General features: G+C 41.4%; 1 protein-coding gene across 1 annotated transcript in view; it reads right to left on the reverse strand.

Annotated features, from left to right (window-relative positions):
- The window catches only part of agbl4 (AGBL carboxypeptidase 4), a 351,287-nt gene that overhangs the window by 206,199 nt on the left and 121,038 nt on the right, over window positions 1-24,050 (reverse strand). The window contains exon 4 of the mRNA XM_085264070.1: window positions 3,201-3,295. Within this exon, the coding sequence (XP_085120196.1) occupies window positions 3,201-3,295 (95 nt within the window). The remainder of the gene's footprint in view (window positions 1-3,200; window positions 3,296-24,050) is intronic.

Genomic DNA, 24,050 nt, shown 5'->3' on the forward strand with positions numbered 1-24,050 from the left:
AAGAAAAGGGGAAAAAAGCATTTACCCTTGCCCAAGGTTGACTGGTTCTAACTTTAGAAGCAATATTTGGCAACCTATTTCCTCCAACTCTGACTGTTCATCTGCTGGCTCAGTTAGAGGTGTAGCTATTTTTATCCATATACCTACTGAGTGTCGAAAAACTGGAAAGTTAATTAAAAGGCACACTGCAGATCTTTTTGGGGGGAATTCAAATTCCCAATAATATCCAAAACAAATGTAAAATCTAAATTATCTGCTGTACAGTGTAAAGCTTAAAGAATTTGTAAAACCAAACTTTATTTATGATGCTGGCTGGTTATAAAGCCACTCAGTTGCTAGACTAATTGCTGTATCGTAGCCCAGATCAGAGTTATTGATCATAAAGTTAATCGATCAATTATCAACCAAACAGTCTCCACTCTGGGGTTCATAAATGTGAGAATTTACACTACAAACTGATGTTTGGGGGCTGGACTGTTGGATAAATAAAACAAGACATCTGAAGTGGTTGCGCTGGACTCCGTGACTTATTATTAACATTTAAACTTTTTTTAAAATCTGCATGTTAAATGAAACAAAAATAACTGCTAGCAGTAGCCCTCTCATGCAAGGCTGAAAATATCTTCCACTTTCTGTGCCGTCGTCCTGTGCTCTCTAGTCTTACCCCACTCCCACACGAGACTCTGCATGAGGCATCTGCCGGTTGATGCAGTCAGTCTCATGCAACCGTCTTGGCCATTACCCCACCCCACGGCATTCTGGCCTCCAGCAGCTGCATTACACCACGCTCTTTGACTTTCTAATTAGCTTATCCCAGAAAATAAGGATGCTGAGCAATTCTTTGCTCTAGCAGTCTAACAACTAGCAGACCGCAGGGAGTGCGGTTGGCACCTAGTGTCACCAAGGGGGCTGTTGTGCTCGACAGACTAGTATGAGAAAATATGGCTCACTCTATTTCCTTTGACTTGCAAACACTGAACTTGAAATCGATTTGTAATTCCACGAGCCAAATCGCAGTACCAAATAAAGCACAAATGATAAGACAAAAGGAACCTCTTTGCTAAAGCTGACGGTCAACTCAATCTTGAAAAACTTCCTTGGCAATCATATAAGGATTAATGTAAACTGTAGTCATTTTAAATTAGTTTATTCAACAACATATTTGCAACCTATAGCTCTGTTTCAATGTGATAAAATACAGTGACCCCTGTCAGCTCACAGCTGGAGGAGTCATGGACGAAAAAGGGATGGAGTAAGGGATGGAGGACAGATCCTTCCACCTGTAGCAACAAACGTCCTGCTGGACTGTAATCTGCCAGTTGTCTCTCTCTGAAATGCCCAGCTTAGCCGAAGCCAGCTGAGCCCTGCAGCCTCTAGCACCAAGCGATGCTGGGGCCCCAGGACATAAGGCACCTGCACAGGGAGATAAAGGCTTCAACTCCTGAGCTAATACTGACGATTCTTTTGATAAATACAGACATTGGGTGGTGGGCGGTGGGAGTCGGAGGGCAACCTTTCCCCGCTCCCCTCCCCCGTCTACCTGTCTCAGTAATCTCTTTCTTGTACTTTGTGTTTTTCTTCCTCTATCCTTTCTGTCTTTTTCTGCAAGTCTGCCTCTCTCTTTCCATCTCTCTCTCTTTCTCTCTCTCGTACCTTCTTCATCCTGTCTTGTGTGAGTTTGGATCAGACAGGCGAAGCTCTCCATGCTCTGCCTTTTTATTTATTCCATATCTGTAGCTGTCAAAAAGAAGATTGCTACTTTAGGAGCTGTCTGCGCTTTGTTGTGCTCATGGAAAGTCAAATAGAGGAGGTTGTGTTAAAAGCATCTTGACCACTTTGTGGGGACACAAACAATGTCAGCTGTGGTCCTGGACGCCCCTGACAGTGGAAAATATCTCTACGAGTGCAGGAGACATTATGCCCCCTTAGACGCCACAGTGCTGAGAGGAGTGGTTATTAGCCTGAGGAGGTAAATGGAGTCAGGCCTCAGTAACATCACCTCCTGCTGCGTCTGTCACTTAAACACTTTTTTATGAGCGCTGATTGGAACATAAACATGGGCAAGGTTGCATGATTAGTGTATTTAGAAAAGCTTTGGGAACTAAATGACCCAATGAGGACTCTGCGCAGATTAACTCCTCAGCAATTCAAGATTATGTCAAATGAGAAGTTAAGGCTATGCAGAACCAGGTTTTCGTCACCTGGGACATTAATTACCTGAAATTATCATATAAATTACTGCGGATTTAAACTGTCGTCACAGTAGCCTATTTGGCAGTATAAATAAACTTACCTGAAAAAAACCCCCACAGATTTTAAAGCAAACGGCTGCTAGCTTCACTTGTAAATCAGTCAGTGGCAGGAGGAGACAATGGGAGAGGCTGGTGCGCTGTGATAAAGCCATACCCCTACACGCACAACAGACAAACTTGCAACTACTACATAAAATCAAAACAGAAGGAGCCAGGAGGCCGAGCTAAGCTGCATCGTGTTGTTCTGTACTGTACTGCAGACAGCAGTTCATCTTTCCACTTCTCTGGTGTCGTGCCCATTGTCTCTTCCCATTAGCCTGCGACCGGCATGCTACGGCATGGTCGGTGCGAGCGCTAGGCTAGCAGACGCACACAGCTCAGGGTGGCAGATGCCTGGCGTTTCTGCGGATGCCCTCCATCAACTGATGACAGATGTCAGGGCTTCTCTTGGATGGCAACACTTCATCACGCTATCCTGTTCTTCGCCCCACTGGATACACCAGTCTGCTTGGCAGACGCTACGCCCAACCCCACCGCACCCTCCCTGTTCCCTCCTGCCATACCTATCCATTCACACGCACGCACACACACACACACACACATATATATATATATATGCATGCAACCATACACACACATTTCTGCATCCATCAGTCAAGCGTTATTACATCAGACAGCCATCATACTGGCAACCAATGGATCACATGCTAATGCACCCAGACGCATCCACTCTGGAAATCTAAAGTATCAGTCTTTAGGGTGTGTGTGTGTCTGTCTATGTGCTTAGGAATGTGTGGGTCAGCTGCCAGGTGGAGAAGAAAAGTATTTCAAAGTTGCAGAAAGTCTATAAATACTCTGTTCTAGTAGGACAATATTAAACAACAATCGGAGCACTAATTATTTAACATATTGCTTCTAGAAATGCTGCTTATGTCGTTGCAAACTTACCATTTTGGCCTGCTGGTAGACTTCACTACAGGGGACATGCCGTCTCTGTACAGGCTCTTTGTCTTGGAGAAGTTGACCACATTGAAAATCACCCTCTGAAAGAAAAAACATAAAAAATTCTCAAAGCTAGTAGCAGCATAAAGACAAGTGGGTTCCTGACAGAGTAATCATAAGCGTTTTAAAGGGGTGTTTTTTAGTTTTTAAATTCTGGTTTTCAAATCAGTTTAGCTTCAGTTTCAAAGAGTGTATAATTTTAACTATTTTTTTTCTGTTACTCTCAGTGTTCTAGTCTGTCTTATAACAGTAGAATAATGCGGTATATAAATCAAACAACGTCAGACACACTTCCCTAACTTAACGAACACGGAGCCTCTGTGTGCTTGTGTAGAGATTAACTTTAATTCGTTTTGTACGTTAAAAAAATATAATTGCAGTAATTCTGATGAGTTTTATGGCTTAGTCACAACTGAATAAAATGTCTAGTTTCCAGTGATGCAAGGATTTATTTTTTGTGTTTGGTGACTGATTGGAAGTAATTACAGGGACCACCTGGTTGCCCAGAGGATAAGCATTCAGCAACTTCAACCTGTCTCCAAGCAATTGGAACCAACTTGGACAAACTTCAGTCACTCTTAGATTGACTGGAGAAAGTTTGCAAATAACTGCCATCTAATTTTTAAATGCAGAAAGATCGCCAACATGTTGGAATCAATACAAATTAGTTTGCACGGATGAATGCAATTCATCTGCGATGCATGTCACTGTTTGTGGAGGAAATTCTGAATTTCAGTTTCAGATCTGTGAAATTCGGCTGGGATTTGAGTGGAAGCAGTCGATGTTCAGTTCTGCTTAACGTGAATTTCTCTGTATGAAAATGGAAACAGATTTGTAACAGATGGTATCAGATGTGTTTTTTTTTTTTATCACACTTATTATTATATAATTATAATATTAGAAAAAACTGATTGTATGTAACTGACAACTTGCCCCATTCAATCGCAAACTATATCAGTGATTGAACTATATTTTTTATACTACTTTTACAGCAGCTGTTGACTCTGTTATGTGTTACATGTATCAGTACATGGTTTGGCAACCTTTCTGTCAAGCTGAGATCCCAAATTCAAAATTTGATTAAAAGATGGTTGGGATGCTCCCTTCATCTTCCCTCCAGGAGTAAGGTAAGCCACCGCCGACTTACGACACCAACTGTCTGCCATCTATAATCCAGTTTAGAGATCCCTTCCCAGACGCCTTAACTCCCACTCACATCCTGGGCCATTTGACCTCACTAAGTCACATGATAGGGTGGGGCTAGGTTTCACAATAAGTTCACCTGAAACCTTAGCTGATTGTGCCCTACGCCCGTTTTCACACCTCAGCTCGTGTGATTAGGTAGAGGATCAATAGGGGGTCCATGTCCCTCTTGGGGAGACACTCCCATAGGGCTTAAATCTGGGACTCTCCACCATTTGACCCTTGAACTGAAGAAGCTTTTCAGATGAGAGGTGAAACGTCTTAAAGCGAATGGTAAATGGCCTGTATTTGTATAGCACTTTACTTAGTCCCTATTGACCCCAAAGCGCTTTACACTACATTCAGTCATTCACCCATTCACACACTGGTGATGGCAGCTACATTGTAGCCACAGTGCGCCTCTGTCAGTGCCCCCTGGGGCGCACTGGCAGAGGCGAGGCTGCCGGACACTGGCACCACTGGGCCCTCTGAGCACCACCAGTAGGCAACGGGTGAAGTGTCTTGCCCAAGGACACAACGACCGAGACTCTTGGAGCCGGGGCTCGAACCGGCAACCTTCCAATTACAAGACGAACTGCCAACGCTTGCACCAAGGAAGCGGTGGTTGCAGCCCTGTCCCTGTCTTGGAAGCAACCATTTCAAAGGCAATGAGAGTGTAAGATTATTGCTTGATTGCAATAATTTTGGTCTTGCCACAGTCTTTAACCACTGTTTTCCCTAACGTACCTGTAGCATAAAGGTTCGTTTTTATTTTAGTTTATCTAAAATACCCTTTCGGGTTTTTTGTTTGTAGTAGTGCAACATATCACCGAAGTGAAAAAATATAATGCAAAAACGATGGTTGGAAGAAGACAATGAGAAAATCAGCAGCTGTAAAGATATGAGACGTTCAAATACACAGAAAAAAATTTTTTTGCATTTTGATTAAGAAAAAGGAACTTAACACCCTGTCCGGCCTTCAAGAATGGCAGAATACAATTTTACAAAAAACCTTTTTTCAACACAAAACCATCACAAGCCTGGGTTTGTATGTGATTATAATTATTAGAATCCAGCTAGACGTGACGTTTAAAGCAATAAAAACAACCCCTTTCCAATCATTTCTGCCACATGTTGCATGAAAAAGACTGAAAAATATAAACCTGTAACTGAAGAAAAATCTCAGATGGAGGTTGTCAGAGCAACACAGATAACAAACAAAATCACAAAAGATTAACATTACAGTTAGGAAATAAGGCAGCTTTAATATCCTGCAGATGATCCCATGTTGTGGTAACAAAGTTCCCGATAAAAGGCAGCAGCTCCGAGGAGTGCCAGCCTCTAATCTGGGAGGACATTATGGTTCTCCCCATAGGGATGCTGCCAGGCCCAAAACATTAAGCTCTGCCTGGAGCGCAGAGGAAAGTCATGGTGTCTGGCGTTTCACCTCCTCTGGTCTGGTCTACTTTTTACAGCTAGAATATTTTGGAACACCCCTTCCCTCATTCCTCCACTGTGATTAGGATCAGGACGAGTGGGAAAATGTGGAGGGAGAAATAAATCAATATATTTTTGAAAAAGTCAAATTAAATGAATGGCAATGGTAATGCTGCGGTGAGCTAAATGAATCCTATTGATGGGGCATATCAAATTACCAACTAAGTCCAGGTGGTGGAAGTTAACTGGATGCTACTGAAATCCTATTACAGACTCCCCACCCTTCTCTCCCTTCTCTTCTTTCTCCTCTCCCTCCCCCTCATTTCTCCCCTTTTTTTCCTGTCTAGCATCAGAGGAATGGGGATTGCGGATTGTGGCAGGCTGATTCAGACTTAGGTAAAATGACATCTAACTGATGTTGAGACTGGCAGCAGGCTCCTGTAGCAGGGAGATAAGACCATTGCTGCTGGCATTTCAATTACACTTTACTGCCCCGCACATCTGTTGCGAGAGCTACTTTTCAGCCTTTTCCCCTCAGGCAAATACAGCCTTACTCTGACTCCACTGGCTTTCTTTGACTGCACAGCCTCTTTCCTCATTCTTTATCCACAACAAATTCAGATTGTCTTCCTCCTTAGATTCACTCTACCCACTGTTTGTAATCTATTTGTTCGGCCTGTTTAACTCAGAGGGAGCTAAGACTGGACAGATGACAGAGACACGGGCATAAGGAAGAAATAGACGACTTAATCACAGGCACAGTGATACACAAAACGAGAGTGAGAGACAGGCGAGGAGAAAAAAAGTAGCCAGGTAGATACACCAGAACACACAGAAAGACAAAGTGACAGGAAGATAATTGCACAACTGAGATAAACAGGGGTGAAAGAAAGCTATCGTGGATAGGAATGGAAACTACCTTTGCTGCATGGACTCATGGTTACAGGTGGACTGGTATGTAGGTAGACAGGGAGGAATACAAGTCTCCAGCTCTTTTTGATTTGTGAAATTGGATTAGAAAGTCAGTGTGTAATCTATTAAACACGAGGAATGGTTAAAAGCAGGGTATCACTGGACCACTTACGTACCAGACAAATGAAAGAAGATGTGTATTACCACGTTCAACATTCGGGGTTACATTATTCCATTGGATCTCTATCTGCTATTGTAGCGTAACAACAGATGTTTGGTAGAGGCTTGACGATATTTTAGTATTAAAATCATTTGAAGGTATGCCTTCTACTACTATAAACTACTATACAGAGTAAAGACAAGAACATAACAAAAGAAAGATCACTACAGCAGAGAAGTCATTACAGATGTTGTGGACTTATCCAAGACTGCATCAATTCTGGCAGTCAATTTACAATATGTTCTCTTAAATACTAAAAGAAGCAATGAAACCCTCCACTCCTACATCTGGTCTTGCACTACAAGGCGCACATCATTTCACAATCGTAACATGCTATCCTTCTGCACTTTCACTGGCCATGCAACTCAACTGGAAGGACTGTCTCCCTTTAACATTTTCTCACTGGATTACAAAAAAACTCAAACACGATGCAATCTTTTAAAATCCAGCACGCATTCTCCTTGACGATTTTTTGACATGTGCAAAACAGAAGCAGTTGTAACATGTAACTCCTGAACTGTTCAGTCGTGATGTGCTTTTCACATTTGACTTCTTCAAGGTCAATAAATTGTACTGACTACATAGCGGGGGATATGTGGTGATTCTAAGTATCACATTACTTTCAACTACTGACCTTTTCGACAAAATCAAACTTTCATAAAATGTCTTTTATCTTTAAAACTAACTTCTTAAAAATTTTGACTGTTGGATGTTTAATACTTAATACTATTCCCTTAAAAGTAAGTACTGCTCAGAGATTGAGCTACCATGGTGAAGGTTTGCACTCTTGGAGCGCTTATCGTTTCTGTTTTGTTTTTTTTACTTAAAAAAGTCTTAAAGTCTGGTTTGGTGGGTAAGTGGTTGTGTGATGCATCTATAAATGGGCTAAGCGGACAGTTGAGATTACAACAGATGCAGGACACTGTTTATATATTCTATACTGTGAAAATATCCAGTAAAAAAAAAAAAAACTTTGAACAGAAAAGATTGCACTTATTTAGACCTGAGAGTAATTTTCTCCTCAAGTGTAAATTTAAGAGTCTAAACAAACTTGAATGCAGTTTTATGAGGTTTTGTTTAAGCACACTCAAAGGGCCAGTTCCATTTTGGTGTTCCTTTCCTAAGAAGGAAAGGTGTTTGTGTTTCCATCTTCTTATCACATGTGCAAGCACAAAGATAATTCTTGTGGTTTTGGATGACAGATTCTGTTTCCTATTTCACTTTTTTTTTTTACCCATGGGATTACAATATCCTGCTTAATGAAGAGAGTGATTTCTTGTTTTAATGTTGCACTGCTCTCCTTTAAAACTCTGCTCATGTTCAAAACTGCACGTCTGCCCTCAAACGCATGCTCCTTGCACAGATTTCCTGAGCTTCAACTTAACCGATGTTCCTTCTTGGATTCAAGATGCTTCTGTTTGTTCAAAAAATGTGTGATCTGAGAGCTCAGCTTTCAGATGCTGTGAGTAACATGAACTGGTTTGTTTCTCAGGTGACCAAACGTTCACTGCATGTCATGTCATCTCTTTGTGCTATCCAAAAAATGTAAAAAAAAATAAAATAAAAAATCCAATGAAAAACAAAATCAACTTAAACAAATTGTGTGAAAACCCTATCAAATTACTGACAGATGTGATGGTAAAGAAATGACTCTTTTCCTGGTGCTTTAAAAGTATGTTTGCAGTACTTTTCAATGCATCTTTTCAGTACCGCCTTTAACAGGGCTCATCCGCTAACACCTTTCATGACTTTAATATTGTAACAACTCCACAGGAGAGAGAACAAAAATGCAGGACACACCAGAGGCAGAGAGAGTAAAATCCAAATCCTTTAATCCAGGCCTAGTTCATACATGGAAGTGCAGTCGGTAGGAGCAAAGAATTGCAGCAAGAGACGAGCAAAATGGTCCAGAAAGAGGCAAAAGCCAAAAGATCATACATGAGACAGAAAAACTGAGGAACAAGTGTAACTATGAGATATATGAAATCAAGCTGGAACGCTTCATTACAAATTAGAAGTGTTGGACAGAAAACAACAATATACCCTAAATTCTAAGAATCTTGTGGACGCTGTATAATGTGAATAAAAACAGAACGCAGTCATCTGCAAATCTTATAAACCCATAGTTTATTCATGGTAGAGCACTGAAAACACATCTAATGTTTAAACTGAGCTTATTTTTGATTTGATGTCAACAAAACATGTCAAAAATGTTGGGATGGGGGTAACAAAAGACGTGGTACTAGTGGGCAGAGTGACAAATCTGCAAAAAAAACCACATAATTGCGCTGCAGCAAAGACTTTGAATATGCCATCATCTACAGCACAATAATATCATCTAAAGATTCCAGGCGTCTAGAGAAATCTCTGTTTGCAAGGATCAAGGCTGAAAATCAACACAAATGTATATCGTGATAAATATTGCCCTATTGGACAGTGATTACTGGAAGTGTTTCTGAGCTCATGCAGTGACTTTACCTGCCAGAATCATACGTTTTTTTAATGTAGTGTTGCCTGAGTACCTGAAGATCAAAAGCATCCTGTTGAAAATTTGCGATAACGATATAACTGACGATATAATTGGTGTGAGACAAAATACTTTACCCACAATTTTATTAGTGCAAAAAAAACCATCCATCCATCCATCCATTCGCTTCCGCTTATCCTTTTCAGGGTCGCGGGGGGCGCTGGAGCCTATCCCAGCTGTCATAGGGCGAGAGGCGGGGTACACCCTGGACAGGTCGCCAGTCTGTCGCAGGGCCAACACACAGGGACAGACAACCATTCGCACTCACATTCACTCGCACATTCACACCTAGTGACAATTTGGATTATCCAATTAACCTATCCCCACAAGCTGCATGTCTTTGGACGGTGGGAGGAAGCCGGAGTACCCGGAGAAAACCCACGCAAACACGGGGAGAACATGCAAACTCCACACAGAAAGACCCCGGCCTGATGTTGGAATTGAACTCAGGACCTTCTTGCTGTGCGGCAACAGTGCTAACCACCGTGCCACCGTGCTGCAAAAAAAACCCATCAATTTATTTTCACTTAAACAAGCAGCTGTTTTTTTATGTGCATTAAAGCTATATAAAAATTTAACAGTGCAAATACAAATTCCTTGCTGACAGTTTAGCCAAAAGGCATTTCCAGTGGGAATGGGCTGACATATACTGAGCATAACCATGTATAATATCCACAAAAGTTAGATGTATTTTTCGGACCATAAGGTGCACTGGATTATAAGGCGCATTAAGTGAAACAAAACAGTCAGATAAGTCAAACTTTACTCAACTCATTTGTCTTGCTTCCTCCACTTCTGTACCATTGATTCAATAATGCTGAATTCGCTCGCAGCTGCTCTATGTTCTACTGTGCGACTGATAGCCTTGAGTTTAAAATCTGCTTCATACGCATGTCTCTTAACAGGTGCAATTTTGGGGTCCTTATACACACACAATACGGTAATATTATGTTGAAACACAGTACGTATTTCTCCGCGAGGCTCCTGACTACGGTAGCCGTAATGCTCCGACAATCCATCAAGCGGAGCGGCTGCATAGCTTACCAAAGTCATGCCAAATCATTTTTGACAGATTTTTGAGCGCCATATACAACATAAAATTGTTTCGAGGTCAGTAAGCACAACCGGAATTCATACATAAGTCGCACCGCATAATAAGGCACAAAATTTTAGTCCCGGGCATTTTGACTAGAGACTGGCCCACCAAGTATTATAAGAAAAGCCATAAAGCCTTTGAATGAAAACAAACGCTGTTGTGACAGTGATGTCTGTCTTGTTGGTATATGTATGATTTCTATACATTTTACATCAGATAAAAACTTTGGTTGTAAGCTTCAGATAATTATTTATTAAAAGCGAGACATTTTAAATGAGAATAAGAAAGAAAAGTATTTCTTTGTGCCCCCCTTTCCCTGTTAATGCCCTACCTGCCCCCCTGGCAAAAGCTTTGCTAGACCCGCCCCTGCACAGTTACCAGCTGTCAGCTACTTAGAAAAGGATCCTGGTGTTATTTGTCTCTCAGAAACAGTTCATAACTTCCCTTCAACTCATTAATGTTAACTAAAAGGTAAACCTGTTTCTCCATCACCTGTTCAGCTCTGATGATTCAGTAAGGACATCTCCTGGTTTCATCTTCATGTTTCCCTCTCACCACATATCCAGATCGACATCATGACCAGCAGCTTTTACAGCTGTGGCTCCAGCAAACATCAGCTGATGCTAGAAATTAATATTAATTAGAAATTAACAAAAAACCCCGATCGGCCCATAAAAACGAAAAATCACCATAGCTGGATAACCAGCTCAGCTATGGTCGTGCCATCAGTTAACCCTTCGTGTGCCAGCTGTGGAACGTGTGCCCAGAGTTGCCGACCCCTGTACCAGAGAAACACCCATTTCACCAGCAAACACAAACAACACAGCACAGTAAGTATGTGCAAGTAGCATGATATCTGAGTGTGGATGTGAACTTTTGAGCGAAGCCTGAGCACATCTGAGCATTGCTGTGTTTCCTTTTTTGCACGTTTGTCAGACTTACATGTTTCAAATTGTTAAACAAATTTTAATATTAGGCAAAGATAACCAGAGTAAATGCAAAGTGCAGTTTTTAAATGATGATTAAATTATTTTGTTGATATAGTATCATCAAGGTGCTTAATATTGTAAGGTAAAGACTACAAAAATGCAGAGCACTGTATGTGTGGCAGAGGTGTGGTCCCTGGCTCAGCTGCATGAGGGGTGGTGCAGTGAGCTCAACGGGCGGTGCCATGGAGGTTGGAGGAACAGGTGAAGGTGATTCATCTAACAAGGTCTTTCCCTTTTTATAGCGAGGTCGGAGACCAGAAGAGGAGGTGTGTGTGAGGACAGCTGGAGAGCTGACAACGCTGGGACATTGGTCACAAATAAAGCCATAAACAACTGTGTGGGGTCCGAGTTACTCACAGTATGCTCTAGGTAAGACTGATGGGTACCCTTTAAATAAGGTATATAAATTAATAACAAGGAAAACCTGGAGTCATTGCAGAGAAACGTGAGTGATATGATATGACCATATAGGAATTTCTCTGTTTACTAAGTCATGTCAGTGGACAGATATCCACCAATCCTACACTTAGATCTGATCTCCATCCAAATCTGGCTCAACAGGTTAGACTGGTCAACTGATTGTTGAACAATGCTCATCTATGGTGCCAATCAATTCAATTCAATTCCATGTTGATCAGTGTTGAACATGCCACATGTCAGCAACAGTGCATCAGGAGAGCTAACATAGTTAAAAGCAAGAGGTCAGCAGTTGTGAGGTATTTCACGCTGGCTACACAAACGACTTCTCTCTTGTATGTTTGCGATAATGTTTACATGGCTGAAGAAGCTGAAATGACGATGCTTTTGTTCTCTCCTACTCACTCATGCTTACTTTCATTAAGTTTAGTGTAACACTTGTGGTGTACACATAACACACTATCATTTTCAATATATTGTCCACTTCACCTTTCCACTGCACACACAATGAGCATACTGAAATATTTTTTATTTTATTTCTCCTTGTCCATTTGTTATCTATGATTTTAGTAATAAACACCAGTTAATTTTGTATTTTTTTGTTGTTAGATCGCATTTTACAAAGTTAGGAAAAGCAATATTTAAGTCGAGCCCGGTGCTGCGTTGCCATAAAAAAATGAAAGAGATTAATTCCTGTTCTTTTTTCCTTTGAGTAAAAAAACACGGGTTAATAAATTAACACTGCTAATCGATCAGTACTGAGTTTTGATGGATAGACAAAGCCAAGATTATTGTGATCAATGTAGATAGAGATCCTTTATTAATCCTTTGCAGGAAATTACATTTCAATGGCAGCTTCCACACAGACACACGTAACTAACACGTGCAAATATGCAAAATAAAAATTAAAAAACTGAAGGAGTCAGATTGGTGCATCTGTAACCATCCCAGTTTGGTTTATATAAGTCACAGCAAAAAGAAGAGTGCTACTGCTACCCTGCATGTGTCTCAATTAGCGCTGCATATTTAAACGTTGCAAACTACCGAAAAAAGCAGTAAAATTCTGTGTGTTTATGAGTATAGTGTAACAGTAACTATAATTCAGATTCTGTCTCTCCCTTTCACACTCTCTGTCTGACACACACACACACACACACACACACACACACACACACACACAGAATTTCATAGAATTAGAATCAAACAAAGTGCTGCGGGGCCAATTCTCCCGATCGTTAAAACTTACTCACAACCAAGACTAATTTAGAAGTCACCACGTGTGTTGAGTATTGGTGATCGCGCAACCGTCTCCACATGTGTGCTACCCTGGAAGATTTAATTAGGCTGGGAGCAGTTAGAAGAGATTAACATCCATCCTGTCTGAGCTGTCATGTCCACAGAGCGTGTCAAAACCCTGCACCGTCCTCATCACTGATGAACGGCAAGCTGGAACAGGTGTCTCTGCGGTGTCTCTCTCACACACACACACACAAACATCGCAGCGACACCCTATAGATATGACAGCAGACATCCTTAAGCGTGGGATGCGAGAATCAGACTAATAAGATTTCTGCAAACGACCGTTCTACATGAAATGTTGTCATGAGAAGAAATATTTACAAACCTGGCATGAAGGCATTTTTGTCTGGATTATACCAGTTGAACCTCATTTGGCTAACAGAATCATGCGACATGCAAAACTTAAATGAACCTTAATGGTGCAATAAGTAAGATTTTCACTCTCTCACAGCAGCAAATAACTATAATGTATCTGCAGGGACTTAATGAGGTAGTTAATCAAAACCAATGACTCAAGAAATGCTTCCCTGCTAAGCCAAAAAGAAAAAAAAATTGAATCTTGAATTCAGCACTTCTTCTGAAACTGATTCATCTGAGCACAGTGTCGCAGGTGTTTGAGTGTGAGCTGTGCATCAGTGTTAAAGAAAGAACAGACATCTCATTCAACTGGCTTTAAATACATGTCTAAAAAGCTGATTTCTAGCAACCTCGTTGTTAACCTTTAAATGGAGACCACTAGCAGTCGGTCGGCCACAGGACTTGGCACTAAAATAGCCCCGTTGGAGCCGCTTTGGGATAGGATTGCATTTAGGACCAAATGCTGTTTTTGATCTCCAATGATCCAGCGTGTGGCCGGATAGCATTCCTTCCTGGAAGGAGTTTGGATGAATTATTAAAGAAATCGTTCTAAATGTGTAGATCAAGACCTCTGCAGAGAGCGTGAGCACTTTGTCCTCTGGGCGGTGTTGGTTGAGGAGAAACATAATAATGGAGCAAAAATGTGAAAATCGCTACTGAACAGACTTTTAAAAGCACTCTAATTAAACACCTGTAGGTTTATTAACTTCAATTACTGATGCATTGCATTGATCAAAATGTATTAATACGACGAGTTGGATTTTATTTCATTTTAAAGAAAACAGAATGAGTGCTTCCAAGAAAAGAAGGGCTTTTTACTGATGTATACTAACATAATGGTTTAAATAAACCTGTGATAACTTAACAGGTGCATGACTAAGCATCCCCACTGAAATGTTTTTGCAGCTCTATAGAAACCAGGTGAGAATACCTGTTAGACTGATTTTTCTTTGTTTTGTTTTATGCACAAAGAAATAAAGATATAAGTGAAGATTTTAATGTGCAGAGTGTCTATGTTGTTACTGCAGGAGGCTTTCAGCTTAGGGAGACAGTGCTATTATAATTTTGGCAGGAATCCATTGTGCTGATGGGTCTATGTGCAAGAAACTGAAAACTGAAACTGCTCCAAGGAATCTCACACTGGAGCAAATTGAGATGTTTTACTTTGAATCGCAGAAACATTGTTACTCCCACAGTACTGCACACGAAATTCTGTCTGCTGGTCTAAACAAACCAAACAGCATCGGCTAAGACAACATCAGACATTAGGCGAAGTTTACCTGCAACCCTCGCCAAACTGTGGTTCACTGAATCACCTTGGCTGCATTGTGATTTCGTCACAGCGTAACACGAGCGAGCAGATCTGTGAGGCCTGTCCGTAGCCATCAGAGATAGGCAGGCTGATAGCTGCTGGCAGCTCTGCCTGTTCCCCTCTTGTTGTCTTTGATCAGTCTGATCAGTGACGCACAGCACGCCAGCTACTCACAGTGGTGGGACTAACTGACATCACTAGGAGGACAATACACACACACACACACCTGGAGTTCCACCCAACCAATCATAAATGCAAAAACCGTATAGTGCAGATTATTATGGTTAAAACAGATTCTATTTGATACAAAAAAGAACAATTTTTAAATAATATCAGACGAACTGAATGAGTCTAAATTAATCAGTTACAATTAAAAAGATCACCAATGGCAAGAATGTGAAAATGTCTACTGAACGGAGGTATAAAACAACTCTAATATAAACTATAGATGCATTGCACTGATCCTAATGCATTAATGTGAGGAGTTGGATTTTATTTCATTATAAAAAAAAACATTTTTATAGCATATTTCATATTTGTGTAAAGAAATTTGCTGCACATGTCGTTGGAAGTAGAAACCAAGCAGTGAAATGATGACTGATAACGGCTGACTGTAGCTCATCATAACAACAATGTTAAAGAAAATGTTTGCAGACACCTGATGTAATGATTTGTGTTGAACAAGAAAAACCACTGGAACTGACAGTGTGCAACCGGCAACTGATTAGTATGATAATCTGGAACTGTGTTATTTATTTACTTATTAACTAAATTAGCTAGAAGAACTGAAAACATGTAAACATTTCCCAAAGAGTAAGAGCATCTTTAATATAAATGAAAAGATGTAAGTGCAAATGAGGAATGTAGTCTGGGCCATTCTGAATACTGCAGAACTTTTTACTCTTGTATCAGTGACAATTAAGGCAGTACTAGTGCATGTCACAGTTGCTCTGCTTTACTGTGAGAACATTATGCAAGTTACCCGAATATTCAGTGTGTTTCAGTAACCGATGTCACTTCCTGGCAGGTGCCATTTAAAACTGATACGATATGGACAGATAACGAAATTTAGCACCTGTCACTTGGGTTAACACCTCTGGAAAGAAGCTGTGCTTAGCCGTAGCTCTATGAAAGTTTTCAGTTTTACACGCTCTGCCATCACTTCTATAATAGTACATGACAATACAATTTAACAGATTATAGTGGCTCCACTGTGTAGGTTGTGTGGAAAAACAACAATTACACATTCGTCTAACACGTGAAATGTCAGATTTTCAAGACTGGGAGGAGACACAAATCCCTGGGAGGTTACGTCAGGAAGGGCATCTGTGGTAAAGATATAGATAAAAATTCAAATCTAGCAAATCAGATATGCCGAGCCATCCACTGCGGTGAGCCTTTGTGAATGAAGATGCACCTAAAATAAGCTTTCTACAATTTAATACAACATGATAACACACTTTCCTAAGTAGTTGCTAACACTGTAAAGACTATATGGCTATAAATAGGCACAATGAGGCAACGAACAGGCTGTAAACAAACCCAAATTGTTTAGAGGAAAAGCACAGGGTACAGACAGCCTAAAAGATTATATACTTGCAGTTTCCTGTCTAATTAAAATAGGTTTCTAGTCCAAATAAAGTAGCTTAGATAATGTAAGAACACTTTCATTCTCAGTGACTGACTGTCCATATTGTTGGACCCAGTTATACATTTTTAATTAGCTACTTTCTCATCTGCCTCTACTTCAGTGAGCACATTGTTACAATAACCAAAAGAGTGTGTGGTTAAAGCTCTGAAAATAAATCCCAAAGTTTTAATAAACTGTAGTTTTCAATTCAGCCTAACATGGTCCACAAACTAGCAAGGCCACTCAGCTGAATGTATATGAGACACAGGTAACAACTGTAAAAGAAAAAGGCAGTTGAATCTATCTAAAATGTTTCTACTTTCTTATTCCAGCACTTACAGAAGAACAGGAAGACCTTTTCATTGCTTTTGGGGTGATTCCCCGGGGTGACATTGTGTCAGAGGCCTGCTCAAGCAGGGCAGCTCAGCTGTGGCTAAGCTGCTGCAAAGCCTGGTTACAGTGAGGAAGGTTGGAAGGCAGGTGGGGATAGGTGGGGATAACAGTATGACAGGGGAACACTAAGGGACAGTTTGAGCGCCTGTGGGAGAGGACGGAGGTCACAGGCGGGACTTGTTTGTGCGTGTGTGTGTGTTTGTTTGAGTGCGCGCACATTTACATGTTAGGAACGAGACAGACAGGCATGACTCCTTCGGGAGCACATGCATGACCTTCAGTAAGTCTGCTATACATAACTTGACACATTGTTCAGAAAGTCGTGTGACGACAATGTCACCCAGTGCAACTAAATGTCAGCAATGTCACTTACACAGGCAGTAGTCAGACACACACACACATACACACACTTTGCTATTCCTGATCCTTCTTACCTTCCCGCCTTTTCTTCTTTACCACAGTGTAATGTTGTTGCTGACAGTTTCAGTCCCCAATGACCAATGTCAACCCAAGGTGCTGACACAAGGATGAGGAGGAAGATGGGACCCCATAAACGCAATACAGGTACACAAACACAGAGACGCAGAGCAAGAGGCTGTGCCCTGCCACCTTCTGCTTCTCAGCCAACCTTCACATGCAAACCGGCAAAACAACACAGTAATATTCCTAAAGTAGTTTTGGTGTGTTTGTACTCAGTCTGAGATGCCCTGTGGAAAAGTGAGCTAATATGCGGGGGAAGTTGTGAGATACCTAGCTATTGATCCTGGGGGCCACGAGTCCCAGCAGCAGCCTTTTAAATGTCAGCTTTTAATTTCCTTCTCCCTCCTTCACTGAAAAAGATTTATTCAAAGCAGTGCTGTTCCAGGAGATATCAGATAGCATGGTGACAGTCTTTTAAAGAGCTTTTGTTTGGTTTAGGCATTCATGGCTTTTTGTATCAGACTCTTTTATTCAGCCAGAGGAGGAGGAAGTTTCTGCATTGGGCAAAGAGTTGAAAGGCAATCTCCCCCTTCCATTGTAAAGCGATGTACAACTGGAACTTCTTTAATTAGGGCTTCTATCGTACTGAGTGACAGCAACAGCCAATACCCTCCAGACACTGATGGAGGTCACACACACACGCACAGACACAAGCACGCAGCCACATATGGCACATACATACACGCAGATTAACAAACAGCAGAACTGAAAAACGGTAGCTCTTTGTGTTATGAATAAGATAAGATAAGATAAGATAAGATAAGATAACCTTTATTAGTCCCACACGTGGGAAATTTGTTTTGTCACAGCAGGAAGTGGACAGTGCAAAAGTTATGACGCAAAAATTAGAATACAATAAGAATAAATACAGTACACAACTGTACAGAATAGAATAAAATAATATACTATATACAGTAGAATAAAATAGAATAAAAATATACAATAAGATAAAAATAGAATACGAATGCTATATACAACTGAGTAAAAATACAACGATGCCAGAAAAGATTATTGCACTTAGTATTATTGCATATGTATGGATGTGTGTGCTTGATCAGTTAAAGTCTTTATTATGGAGTCTGACAGCAGTGGGGAGGAAAGACCTGCGAAATCTCTCCGTCCCACACCGTGGGTGCCGCAGTCTCCCACTGAAGGAGCTGCTCAGTGCTGTCACAGTCTGCTGCATGGGGTGGGAGATGTTGTCCATCAGGGATGACAGCTTAGCCGCCGTTCTCCTGTCACTCACCACCTCCACTGGGTCCAGAGGGCATCCTAGAACAGAGCTGGCCCTTTGGATCACCCTGTTCAGTCTCTTCCTGTCCCCAGCAGAGATGCTGCCGCCCCAGCAGACCACACCATAAAAGATAGCAGAAGCCACCACAGAGTCATAGAAGGTCTTCAGGAGTGGGCCCTCCACCCCAAACGACCTGAGTCTCCGCAGCAGGTACAACCTGCTCTGCCCTTTCCTGTAGAGGGCGTCTGAGTTATGAGTCCAGTCCAGTCTGTTGTTCAGATGAACACCAAGGGAATGCATATTTTGCAGCCCGCACAAACAATGAGAAACAGATAAACACCTTTTATTGCTCTTATTTAGCTACCAAACCGCACAGTGCACAAGCTTAAGAGGACTATAGGTAGTCAACTAAAGGATGGCACATCCATGTTGTGCTTTTATAATAATAGTGTGTGCGTGCGTGCACACACGAGTGCTCATTTTGAAGTCGATATGTCTAGAACGCGTCATGGTCAGATAGCCAGAGATTGTCAGATATGTGGAGACTTTATGTCTGTTTAATTGACAGGCTGTTTGGCCTCTCTCTTATAATAAGGCTCCATCCAGTTCCCCTATTATCACCATCCTGCCGATGCCTAGCATCAAAGTCATGAACACACCAAGTATGAAAGTATCCTTTATTTCCATTTGACACGACTCTGTACGTGTCTTCTAAAGACGAAATTGTTAGCCTGATATCAGAGAAAACTGTCAGCTCGTAAAAACAGTTCATCCTTCCACCCCATTCACAACCGGATGTTTAAAAGATACATGTTGCGGCATGCAGCTTCAACAACATGATATTGTGTGTTAATCCTGCCCATTGTGCTGATAGGCTAATAGTTGGCAAATCTGTGAACTTTCTTTTAAGTCAAGCAAGTTCTCTGACTCTCCAGAGCCCGATATTATCTGAAAATCTGAAAATTTAAAAAGTAAAGAAGAAAAGTGAAGGGAGAAATGTAATTATATCATCTAATGAGTGTTGACTTTGCCATAGGATAACTTCCCTGTTGGCAACACGTGTTTGGAACAACCCTTCTGATCCAAGGAGATTAGGGCAGAGCAAAAATGGGTAAATAGATGTGATGTGACCCTGAGTGGTACAAAAGACGGGTGGATGATGTACTGTGTGTTGTGTAATGATGCTAGATGACTCAGTCAACTCTGGAAAATTGTGGTTTCATTTCAACGTTTAATGAACTGTGTAAATTCAAACAGTGCAAAAGTTGTATATGAGCATGACGTGGAACATTTCTGTTATTTTCTTTGTTCCATCATATCTTCCTTGAGTCAGGAAGGGCGTCCGAAATAAAACCCTGTCAAACACGCAGAGCTAATCACTGTGGCCACTCCTCGTGACAACAGAGCAGTACTTTCTTTTTGTACTTAGTTCCAGCAGATATATCTTACTTTAAGAGCAAATTTAAGTAAGAAATAGAATAAAATCAAATGTCATCACCCTTTTTCATATTCATTGTAAAACCATTTATCATCTGCAAAATGAGGATTTTGTCTGTTTCACACCTTATATGAAAGAAGTTACTCATGAATATTGGTGTATTTTTTTCAGTACGCACGCAAACATGAAACAGATCTAAACTAACATTAATAAAGGCTCCATTGCCATGGTTAAACCCTGCCTTAGAAAGATAACAGTAGCTTCCAAGGCAACAATAGAAAGTAAATAATCTAATTTATTACTAATTCCATACCATGATATTAAAAAGGCGACTTGCAGAAAACAAGTTACCACGTTTTTTCCCAGATAGAGCCTCATGTTCTTGCTCTATTGCTGCGACGAGGACAGAGCTAGTTCCAGACTGTCGACCTCCACTCCCTCAGTAGCATCACTGCCGCTGCCATAGGCACTCAGTGAGGGATGAACGCAGGAGCTGTAAAAGCCAACTGCTGCACTTCTCCCCTTTTCTCCTTCCGTTCCCTCAAGACATTTATCTTCTCACCTTCTTTTTCCACTTCGCCTTCTGCTTTAAACATGGAAGAGTTAATTTGCTCATTCTGCAAGCAGCATCTCATTCTATTTATCTTTCTTCTTGTGTTTCCCTCCTCTCTCTCTCAGGCAGGGCTGTGCTGTCAGGCCCTTCCAGAGCAGCGGGGTTGTCAGGAGTGATGGATGACTATCAACCTTCTGCTGTCTTCCACTACGCTCCTGGGAGATTTACAGGCTCGCTGACTACCAGGCATGAAAACCAATCTCTCTTTCTCATTCTTCCCTCCCTTCCTCCATCCATGCCTGCCTCGCTCCTTCCGTCTCACACCCTCCGTTTCAACATCTCGTCCGTTACAAAAAAACAAAAAAAAAATCTTTCGTAATGGAGAGATGTGCGCTAAACAACATCGAAATTTGTGTGCGGACACAGGCAAGCGATTGCTTCTCTTGAGGGTTATTGTGGATGTGTCAGAGGGGAATAGCATGTTCAGAATGATACGCTCGGTCTTTGACAGCCTATCTTGCCCATCTTCATCTTCATCTTCCCCATTGCTTCCAGCTCCTTCACAAACTTACAGCACATACATCCATCCACATTCTTCTTGCTGTTAGTAATTATAGCATCGGAGAAAGGTGCCAGGCTAATTGCTGTCTCAAAATAGTAATTGCTTTATTATCGCAACCATTTTTGGTAATGATCGTTCAAAGGCATTATGTTAATGCAATTAAATGGTTTCATTATTATTCTTGCTAGCACTAATTGACAGTACTTCCGAGGCTGGATCCCTAAATAAAGTTGTATTGAAAAACTCCTGCAATGAGCACAGAGCGGAAGAATAAAGTCATAGATGGAGTAAACTTTTGTAAACCATTTCGCCACCTGCTCAGAAAGCTACAGGTTGGGTTGTGATGAATGTACTCAAACAACAAAACTGACCTGCTGCAAGTAACGTGTACTGCAATCGCTACAATAATATATCAGAAAAGTACCTCAAATCTCACGAGAGCAAGCCGAGGTCAGATATTTATTCGACCAAAAACTGAAATCAACTAAGACATCATTCCTCCAAAATTATGTCTGTCTGCGAAACTGAAAACCATTTCCTGTAACCACTACCTTTCAAAAGCTGTCTAGGGAGGAAACCCATATTTGCATTCATTTGCAAATTCTGCAAAGGAACCATGCTGGCTAGCGGAATAAATATGAGCTTTAATATGCACACGGTGCTGACACCACTCTTTAAAAAAAAAAGAAAAAAGTAATGAACGTAAATGACATGTAAATGTTATTTAGATTGCTATCTAATAGCATGCAAAGCTGCACCGAGTCTTACCTTATCAAATATTTGAATTAAAATAAATTGGCCCCACCTCAAGCTTGGCCTGTTTATAGCAGTCGTACCTCTGAGCGTGTCTGTTTGTATGCATGTGAGTGTGCATGCCTCAGTGGGCTCTGTACTCCATGATGATCTCTGGTCCTATCTGTCAACGCACTACATAGCTGATAGTGTAAGAAGTAAACACACATACGATGCTTTTATTGACATTTGGCGGGCTCATTAAAATTGGATCACATCTCGAGGGGACAGCCTGAGAAGAGTTCCTGTTCCCTGTGCATAGAGTATGACGCTTAGCTTTTGTTTTATATTGCATAGTGGCGTTCTTAGCTTTTTACCTATCAGGTCTTTATTTGTGCTGATTGAAAGGCTGGACTGGCATCTGATACAGAAATCCATGAACCTTATGTACTGCATTTGGATTTACTTTTATTATAAACATGAAAAAGACCGCGACACGAATAGATGGGCTACCCTAGAATAAAGCAGGGAGAGCGCAGCTGATCTATCCTCTGAAAACAAGCTATAGCCCTGAGTGTGCAAGGTTATAATAGGTCAAAAACTCGATTTCGCCACCAGCACTGTTTCACGCCTGCACTGCTGTAATATCAGGCATCAGAGTAAATATGGTTTTTTTTGTTTTCTTCCACAATCTGCATTAATTAGAAAAGCACCCCCCTTGGTCAGGCACCACACTACTGCCAGGAGCCACGGGGCGAAAAATGAGTCATTTTGAAATGAATAATGGATTTGTGTCTGCAGGGAGAGCAGAGGATTCACAGAAGTGTGAGTGTTTGACTGCGTGTGTGTGTGTGTGTGTGTGTGTGTGTGTGTGTGTGTGTGTGTGTGTGTGTGTGTGTGTCAACTAGTGTGAGTGTGTGTGAGCCCCTCGTTGGGTCTATAAATATATCCTCGCTGGCTATTTCGCTCAGCCACCCCAAATTCCTCCTTACTTTTCCTTAGTCATTTCACGACGACGTGAATATGCAGATGAGAGAACGGGACGGCGCGCAGGCAGGAGTGTAGCAATAAAATCATAAATAAACAGGAGCTTTGGGGGTTTTCCTGCCACACTAACTGCTGCCTTTTGACCTCAGGCGGTCTGCGGAGGGCAGGGATGATAGATCTGCCCTTCGCTGTCCTACAGCTGTTCACACATCAACAGCAGAAGTTCCAATTAAAACACTGAAGGGGCAGCATCTTTATCGCTACTGACACTCCAGAGGCCCATGTGTCACTTCAGGCCTGGATGAGCTGATGAAGGAGACTTGGTGAAGAGACAGGAGGTAGGGAGGTTAATGAGAGTCCAGTCCTACTGGCAGCCCGTATTCTCAGTCTCATCTTTCTGCACTGCTGCCAAAGGCCTTCACTCTGACTCGCTCTGATATAACACATTTAGACTAATTTGAAGGCTTGTTGAAAACAGCGAACAAAACAGAGGTCAAAGGCTGCAAACGAGTGTGTTGAGTGTGTCTGTGTTTGCATCTGTTTTCACAGCAGTTACATGACTGGGAGAGGATGGAGGCTGAAGGACACCGCGGCTCAACTCTGACAGTTGCGCTGCATCAGCAGGAAGTGATGTCACAGGTCACTGTTGAGAATGTGGAGGTGGGTCTGTGAGGCTACTAACCCTACAGCCCGGCTGATACGCACAGACTGCTGAGAAACTAAATTCAGTATAAATATTGTGAATGGCTGTTGCCCCCGTAGAATATCAGGCACTCCTCTTCTGTTTCCTCCAATTTCTGAAAAACAACCATCACTGCAATACACAAGGTCTAGTTGTTTAGATACAGCATTGTCATGATACTAGAATTTCACACTTTGATGCCAAGAAAAATACCCAATAATCTATAATATTTTGATATGGTGGGGGAATTAAAAGCTAACCAAAAGAATAAAGCTGAAATAAATATGAGAATAATACTGCAAATTCATTCAGCACATTGTTCAGCAGTTCATGCAGCAGTCGTTCACTTTGAACAGG

Source organism: Mchenga conophoros, linkage group LG23, assembly GCF_057382185.1.
Source record: "Mchenga conophoros isolate Kocher_MC1m ecotype Shallow Benthic linkage group LG23, M_conophoros_male_GT1.1, whole genome shotgun sequence".
Taxonomy (NCBI): domain Eukaryota; kingdom Metazoa; phylum Chordata; class Actinopteri; order Cichliformes; family Cichlidae; genus Mchenga; species Mchenga conophoros.